Consider the following 9260-nt stretch of genomic DNA (forward strand, 5'->3'; position numbering starts at 1 on the left):
GAATTTATGCTTTTTCACTTGAAGACCACAAGAGCCTGAACAAAGACGTAAACTGTTAAACCTAGGTCCAAGAATTTCAAAATTTTGAAATAGAGTCCTCCTTGCTAGTCATGGCCAGATACTTTATTTTTAATGAGAACCAATTAATCCTTTTGTTAATTTAGAACCAACAGTGCCCTTTCTTGAGACCTACGTTTCTTGCCCTGAGACTAAATTTTACAATCTTTGAAAAGCACTCTAGGTAATTATACACTCCATATCATCATACAGAACTAAGTTTGTTTCTGCCAGATGTCCAGTAAAGAAGATGATTATTCTTATAACAATTAAAGCATTTTCATTTAGTGACAAATAAAGCCCCGACAGTACAGTGCATCCCATAACCATTGTTCTATTAATTTCATTATTTTGGTACGTATGTAATTCGTATTCTACCTACATGTAATACTGTTTATACGTGGTTGGTAAAACCAATTTTGGGCACCCTCTGAAGGGTATACAAAATCTAATTTAAGGTATTGAACTAAAACTTGTTCCCTCTTCTTTTAAAGAAACAGACATGTGATGTTGGACACACCTTTCCCTGCCGATGCCCCACCAATATGGGAGATGAACGCTGCAATCACAAATATGGTATGCTGATGACCTTTTAAGCATTATACTGTCAAGAAAATTTACATTTTAAAAATGTTTAAATTTGCGATTCGTTTAGATTGTAGTGGGAATTTGGTTGACAGGAATACGCCTTCGTACATATTTCAGAAAACATTTCCAAACAGCATAGTAAAGGAAATGTGGTGCGAGATGGAAATAGACAACGGGGGCTGGATAGTAAGTACAAACCTTTTTATGGTTTGTTCGTTTATCAAGCAATTGTACCTGTTTTCAACATTTAACATTCTTTCCGCTATTATCATAATGATTCCTATTTAATTTCATTTCTTATAACAACGATTTAGGATCAAATGTTTTTAAATTATTATTTCATTCACGATAGATAACTGAATTCGTGAAATTGTCAAACTCTACGGAATATTAATTTTACTTCTAACTTGTTGTGACTTATTGGTTAAGTCAAATATCTTTCCTTTTGTTGTTTTTGTTTAAGATGCTGTAAACATGATTGGGGATTCTCCATCAAATCGTTTATTCATGATACCCATGTGTATTACCCACAATGGTATTGCCCTCTCCAATCTTTTATTTTATCTGAAGTCTCCCTCCCCCAATAAACATAAGCAGTTTCGCCACACATGATACGCATATCTGTTGCCTTTCATGTGAGAGTAATATGAGAACCATATGTGAATCATATGTGGAGCATATGATTTGTCACATATGATTCACATATGATACCCTTTTTATGATCTCAAATGAAGCAAAAAATAAAATCCACATATGTGGATCATATGCGGCGATGTTGCTTGTGTACATAACTAGCCAAATATTGCTTTCAAGAGTGTAAAATTTGATATCAATGTATGACTACTACATTGACTAAAACCTGCAGAATAATAAAAACATTGATTGTCTTGTCAACTTTATTGTTTGGTTTAAGCAATCGTGATTTTGAAATATTGAATAACCAAATACTAAAATTTATCATTTTTTATCTAAAAACAAGAGATTTCTTTACGTCAATAGTCGCTCTACTCTTCGAAGTTGGCGCTCATATAAATTTGAAATTTTCATTGTAAAAATGATCCAATAAAATGAATCAGGTTTATAATATAAATATAGGTCAATAGTGCCGTATAACAAGAATCTCTCCTATATTGAGAAACCTAAGTAATAATTATTATTAAATGTTTCATTTTGCCAGGTCTTCAGATGGCCGACCGAAGTTTTCATTGCAAATGCTTTTGCGCATTCCTGCGAAATACCGAATATTTACACCTTTTTAGAAATGGTTTTACATAACATTGAACACACTTTCCAAAATAGAGATATTCTTTTTTAATTTTTCAAGAATGTTTTATTTTATCCGATTTTCAGTTTTTGTAGGTAAACGTTGCCATCGTGCTTTTATCGCGTTATGAAAGGTGATCCTTATAATTGTGTTTTATACAAATTGAAATCAAAGAAAAAAGAAAAAAAAAAATGTTTGCCTTGAAAATTTTAATGTTTCCTAATTTATTAATGAATCCATTGAACTAATCTATGTTTGACACACTTCAAATAAATTGCAAAATTTGGTACATTTTGATATCTTTAGATGTCTTCTTATAAATACCAGAAGGTAGAATTTAGTGTTTCTTACCCATAAGGTTGGAACTGATACTCAGTATTACCAATCATATATTACAATATGAGGATAAATTTTTTGGAAACTATATCGTTACAAAGGCGAAAAAGTTTTGCTTTATTATAGACGATTAAATGTAAGATATTTTAAAGTCGGGTGCATGTTGGGAGATGATGACATTTGAGCAATATCAAATATCAAAATAAAACGTTTCAAATATGGCAAATAATAAAAGCTTTACTTTGATGCAAATATCAGTTGTTAAGTTTACCCAATTTTAAACTAAGGTGTTCCAGCGTCGTGTGGATGGGACTACAGATTTCTACAGAGGCTGGACTGAATACGAGAATGGGTTTGGGGATCTTGCTAACAATTTCTACATGGGTAGTTAACTAATTATATTTTATTTGAAACTTTCTTACTATTCTCAATTATCTTAATGTGATCATTGATGTAAACACCATTATTATAAATATCCTGAAAAATAGGGAATTACTACCTTCACGAAATTGTAAAATCTGGAGATTACGAGCTTAGAGTTGACTTGAAGGATCAGGCCGGAGAATGGGCGTATGCCGCCTACACGAACTTTATGATTGGAGGACCCTCCGCATCCTTTATATTAAATGTATCGGGATTCTACGGAAACGCAGGTATGGAAAGGGGCGAAACTACCATAACTGATTACCACGAGAAAGTAGACTACATATTTCATTAATGATAATAGTAATGATAATAATAAAATGTATCAGAGAATGTTACTTTTATTAAACATTTTAAAATTGGAAATATTTTATTGAATCTTTACTAATGTTGCAAATGTTAGGAAAACTTCATTGATTTTAGTCTGCTTAAACCAATTATCATGTAGCTGATAAATAAAATTTTATGTTCCATAAAATGTTTTATATACAAACTTTCTTCGCTGATTAGCTATTTAATTTTTCAAATCTTCCGATTTCTGGGTATTGTTTCTATTATCTTTTAGTTCATTTTGATCGGGATCGAACTCTCAAAATCTAAAACCTTTGCCGCTCTAATTAGTTTTTTTTAATACAAGGTGCAAAATTAACTGCGGAAAAGGCATTCAACATTGTACTGCTTTTAGAATTCTTAGTATGAAAAAGTTGTGAATATAAATATCTTTTAGGAATATTTCTTTGTTTTACAATATGTTAAACCAAACTATAAAGTGTTGAGGTAAGCTGATCATACTTGATTTACATGTTGAATTACACGAGGTTTACACACGACCGTATTCAAGGGCAAAAGCCATGGTAACCATTGAATAAATGAAAACTTTCTTTTCACATACATCGTAAAAAGGACTCAGAAATTGAACACTTTAAAGCAGACCAAATTTATTTTATTCAAGTTATAATTATGTTCGTAGTATTCAAACGATTCCTAAATATTTTCCAAATTAAGGTAGAAAGTAGCCTAAGTAGCTATAGGCATTTTCTTTCTCAAAACAATGTAGGGAAAATACATATAAAAGTCGTCTTATCAAATTGAATATTCGATTGCATACATTTAGATAAAAGACATGTTCAAAGTTTCTTATCTGCGAAAGCGTTGTTTAAATTCAATTTATACACCTGTACACATCATAGTAGCAAGGAAAAAAGTATATAAGACCAAATCATTATGATTCAACAGGTGACAGTCTTGACTTTCAAAACGGAATGATGTTCACTACTTATGACAGAGACAACGATGAAAAAGATGGGTCAAATTGTGCTGTTTCCTTCAAGGGTGCGTGGTGGCACAGCCACTGTCATTACAGCAACCTGAATGGTCAATATGGGACTGATACCCCCAGTGGTATCATTTGGACACACTGGCGTGGCTATTATCATTCTCTAGTTAGAGCTCAAATGATGGTGAGAAGGAAAATTAAACACCAATACTAATTTATCTACAACTTCCCTCTATTAAAAGAAATCTATGCACAGAGTGGCAGCTGCTGGAGTAAATTACATGCATTATTATTTTTCAAATGTTATAAAATATTTCGGTTTAATTTTTGGCTCGCAAGAAATGAAGAAATTTAGTATACTTACAGTAGAATATACTTGTGTTTTGTCAATGACTTTTTAGTAACAAATTTTTAGGAAGTACCAGGTATTGTATTTTAGTTTGTGTTGGAAAAATAAAAACGGCACACGTGTGTGAGACGTGTTAACTGTTTTAATACTTTTATTCGATGTCCCTATCGATTTAGACACACAACAATATTGTTCAAGAACATCAATTTTTTAATTGCAATTAAAATGATTAATATATTAATCATTCATCAGTATGAAATCAAGAGAGCCAAATGAAATAAATGAAAAAAGTAAAACATCAACCCAAATTAAGTCTGCCAATGATTTGTGCTTATTCAAAACACAATCGCAAACTATATCAGAAATTCTGAGTTAATTTGGGAACAGCGCTTATAATATAGCGAAAATGAAATACACAGAAAGGCCAGTTTTACATGCATACACAGATGGAGTTCCTTACACAAAAGCCAACTAGCCCAACTAAAACAATTTATTTGATATGGAAAATATCGGGAAACTTACAGAAATTGAATGCTTTGGGGATGATTTTATTTGTATGTAAACTGATTTGCGACCCCTAAAATAATTAAAACAAAAAAGATCAAAAACTGGCTTTCAAATGCAGGATTAGCCCAAATTTATCTATTTTACAAATTCTGTCTTTAAAATGATTAAATTCTTCTCAGAGTTTTGATGACATGTCTGTAAGCTCTAATGAGAGACTATTACAGGTGCTGATCAAGCCCTCAATTGTTAATGACATATATAAATCGGAAGTAAAATTGCGAATGGTTGTTAATACATCACCACTGGAAGATACTAGTAGTTGGTTTCTAATTTTATCCTAAAAACTTAGTAGTTGCATTACCGTTGTGAATTGTTATCATATGATTATAGATTTTGGTAAGCGAAAATTAGCATCATGCATTCTTAATCACACTAAATTTCAAACAGCAAGGAGTTTCCAGAAATTGACTAAATTGGAGTAATTGCGGAGCTAGTGGCTTACGCATTATATACTTTTAGGTGGCGAAATAAGTGAATATGAGAAAGAAGACTAATTATGACATATCAAGTGTTTACTGTCATAGAAAAAAAGCTGCAGTTTAGTTCAGTTCATTTATTCGCTCAAAACCATTTCAAATATATGGTACATGAGGACAAAAATAACATTAAAATATACATATAAATTGGTCAGAGGTAAACCTATATTAATATAAGGGTTATAGAGTTAGGAAAAAGTTATACAAAGTGAAACTCATGGAGGACAGACTACCTCGTATATCTTTGTTATAACACAATTTTCTCAGCAATTTCATGTTACATGTCATACATGTAAGATACGAACATTTTAACACATTAGGTCTAGCTGAAATTTTTTTGTCTATAAACCTGTTCCGGACTTGTGATATTCCATCTCATTCTAAAATATAATGAAATTCATCGGCTATACGTTTTGTATTACAGAGAGGACAAAATCTTTCATTTAATGGGATACCCTCCCATCTTCCCAGTTCAACTGGTAGATGGTGATTTGAAGTACGAAATTTACCAAGAATTTTTCTGAATTTCAGGGGTAAAATATCTAAATATTTTTCATATCCAAAATTTGTTTTAAATTTTGTATATATTACTCCTTTTGATGAATTATTTATATCAGCATGCCACTTTTGAATAAATTGATCTTGTAATCTCTGTTTAACTGCCGTTGAAACCCATTTTTGGTTAACAATATTTAAAAACTGACTAAGCCAAACATTTGATAAACCATATGAGTTAAAAACATGACGAATACAATCAATCCAAGGGTTAATACTGGTCGTATTTTCAGTCTGATTCAACAAGTACCGGTATAATATATTTGTAATGCTAGTATTAGTACTATTAATTAATTTACACCAGTATGATACCATTCTAGTAAATACAATTACAGATAAAGGAAAACGACCTGTTTCTCCGTAGACCATATAGTTTGGAGTACTACTTTTAAAACATAAAATGTGCTTTAAAAACTTTAGGTGAACACGTTCAATACTATCAAGTTTTTCAAAACCCTACACTTCGCAACCATACAGCAATACAGGTACAACCATTTTATCAAAGAGTTCTAACTGACATGTAACTGGTAGATTAAATTGTCTAATTTTTCTAATGACACCATACATTGCCTTTTGGGCTTGGTCACATGAATGTTTTTTGGTTTCTTGAGAATATAATGCCAAGGTACAATGTACTTAAATTCTTTAACAATTTCTAAAACGCTATCGTCAAAATAAAAAACTCTTTTACACATTCGTCCTTTGGAAAAAATTAACACTTTTGTTTTATCTATATTAACATTTAATTTCCACTCTTTACAATAACATTCAAACTCATTCAGTGCGTTCTGCAAATCATCGCCAGATTCCGCAGTATCGTCTGCATAAAGAAGTACAAGCCGTTTTATATATATACATAATTCATTTTCTATTGATGTGGTAAAACTTTGCAGACCAGCAATTTTTTTTTCAACAAGATAATTTTCTAAATCATTTATGTACAATGAAAACAAAAATGGTGACAAATTTTCAGCTTGGCGGACTCCAACATTACAAGAAAAAAAGTCGGATACCGTGCCATTCATCTTGATGAGTGATTTAATACCTTTATACATATTTGTAATATATTTAAAACATTTACCATTAATACGATAATTTAAGAGTTTGCACCATAAACCATTTCTCCAGACTGTGTCAAACGCCTGTTTGAAATCTATAAAAGCACAGAACAGTTTTTTCTTACATTTCATCAACGTATTGGATAAAAATCGTAAAGTAAGAATGTGGTCTAAAGTAGAAAAACCTTTCCTGAAACCCGCTTGGTTATTATGGATCAGTTCTATCTCTTCCGAATACAATTCTAAACGCTTACTTAAAATGGACGTAAATAATTTACCCAAACATCTTAGTAACGTAATGGCTCGGTAGTTTTTCGGAGAAGTGGGATCACCCTTGATCTTAACTATAGGTTTAATAATACCAACTAGCCATTCCTCTGGTACCAGCCCACTATCAAATACAACATTAAAAAACAACTTATAAATTGGTAGGAATGTATTCAAAGTGGAGGCAATATGCTCATTAACAATATTATCATAGCCGGGAGCTTTACCATTTTTGAGTTTCTTTTTCGATTCATGGGGTATTTATGTAATAGCACAATCTCGCCTATGGTAAACGTGTTTTACACTTTGCTTAATTATTCGATATTTATAAATGCCCAAGAGTTCAAACGATGTTTATTCAATAATATGCAAAACTCCCTAAATCTTGGAAACGCCTCATCTAGCTTATTAGGTCCTTATACTGATGTTAAAACTAAAAAGCCTAGCGGATATCATATTGCAAATGACATGGACGTATCCGGATGATAGCATTTAAAATTTGTGAGAGATGCTACAGTGACTTTTAAATGATAAAAGATAAAACAATGATAAAATGATAAAACATTCCCCATAATGAATCCACCCTCCGACCGATGAAACCGGGCAGGGGTTAGACTATAGGTTTTATCGCGGTTTGTTATGCAGTCATTCTGTTCCCTCATTGTTTTCCAGATTTTTTTTTTCGTTATGGTATGGTATTAAATCAAACTTTCTATGTAACTTTATACTGACGCTTTACAGATAAAGTATAAATATTTTTTTCTTCAATTTATTTTCAACTTTTTAAGGTCAGATCTTTGGATAGGGTAACCTACATGTATTTTGAAATGATGCTCCTTATCTTACAATATTGATAATTTTATTAAAACATGCATTGCACTAGCACAAGATGAACGATTGATTATTGCTTTAAATAATAAATATTTGGCCCCTTTTCAATGCTTTCAACTTTTACTTTTATTTTTTTAGGAAGGTAACCCTCTTCATTAAAAGGAGTACATATTTTTTATGAGAGACTCGAGGTTGTATCGGACAGTAAGAAATCAATCAATAGAAATTTGCATATTTTTGAGACATTTACAGTGACGCTGGCCGTGATATGTCGAATCAACTCTTATGAACATTGTTTACATTAATATTTTATTTGCAATTTCACCGTTCTGGATATCCAGGAAAATGCAGCTTGATGCTGTTTGGTCACACCGGGGAGCTCAAGATTGGACAGGAACCACCTTAACTTTGGAAATTTGATTGCTTGTTTTCCTGGTCTGTTCGTCGCTTATGAATTATAACTTGTCGTACCCTAGTGTCTGCAACAGCCTCTCCACACATTTTTTTTGTAATTTTGTTACGGCATGGCAAAATCAAAATCAAATTACAGAAATTACCGATAGGTTTAAATTTACCTATACGTCAGCTAACCTTGTGTTCTAGTTCTTTAAATAAATCTTAACATGGTTTATTATATGAATAAAAAAACACAGCGTGGAACTATAAAAGGACTCTCAAGAACACAGTACTAATAAAATACTGTTAACTGTTGCATATCTAAAAAACATCTTTGAAAAATATCATTTGTTCTCTACAGTAATGAAAAAATAATGTTAAGTTTAATTAGACAAAACATGAAAGTGATAGATCTGTGGGTGCCATGTCAAAAGATGATCTGTGGGTCCTGTGGCTCCAACAGACTTTATAAATTTAACGATCGAACATTCTATAAAAAGAAAAATGACGTTCATAAGCCCATACAACAAATCCAGTTGTCTTTCTTTTGCCTTGCTCTAAGCAAAGTAAACAAACAGGGCTTCATTACCTAATTACAAAATTACATAATTTGTTGAACTATACATACATTAACATTCAATTGTGGCTCATTCTCTGTGTTTATAAACCAAATTCTGTTAAAACAAATTAAAGTTAACGTACTCCTTATTAGTAAATCATAAATGTTTAAACACTTTTCATTTTTTAAACCATGTCAGTAAGACAATGAAGTAATAAAATACACAAAAGTTATATTTGCCATTTTAAGTATAGGGGA

At 31.6% G+C, this 9260-nt stretch overlaps 1 protein-coding gene across 1 annotated transcript; it reads left to right on the plus strand.

The window, feature by feature from the left end:
• Positions 1-792: 792 nt before the first annotated feature.
• On the plus strand, positions 793-5354 carry LOC105332543 (ficolin-1). The gene is made up of 5 exons (XM_066065831.1): positions 793-831; positions 2533-2629; positions 2734-2898; positions 3905-4069; positions 5320-5354. The coding sequence occupies exons 1-5, from the start codon at positions 793-795 to the stop codon at positions 5352-5354; spliced, it is 501 nt and encodes a 166-aa protein (XP_065921903.1).
• Positions 5355-9260: the final 3906 nt, after the last annotated feature.

This window comes from Magallana gigas, chromosome 7 (assembly GCF_963853765.1).
Source record: "Magallana gigas chromosome 7, xbMagGiga1.1, whole genome shotgun sequence".
Lineage (NCBI taxonomy): Eukaryota > Metazoa > Mollusca > Bivalvia > Ostreida > Ostreidae > Magallana > Magallana gigas.

Bases quoted from the DNA above. Each gene is read 5' to 3' on its own strand.
- LOC105332543 (XM_066065831.1), top strand. From the start codon at position 793: ATGTGGTGCGAGATGGAAATAGACAACGGGGGCTGGATA. The intron at 832-2,532 runs GTAAGTACAAAC...TTTTAAACTAAG, and splicing joins TAGACAACGGGGGCTGGATA to GTGTTCCAGCGTCGTGTGGA. The intron at 2,899-3,904 runs GTATGGAAAGGG...ATGATTCAACAG, and splicing joins GGGATTCTACGGAAACGCAG to GTGACAGTCTTGACTTTCAA.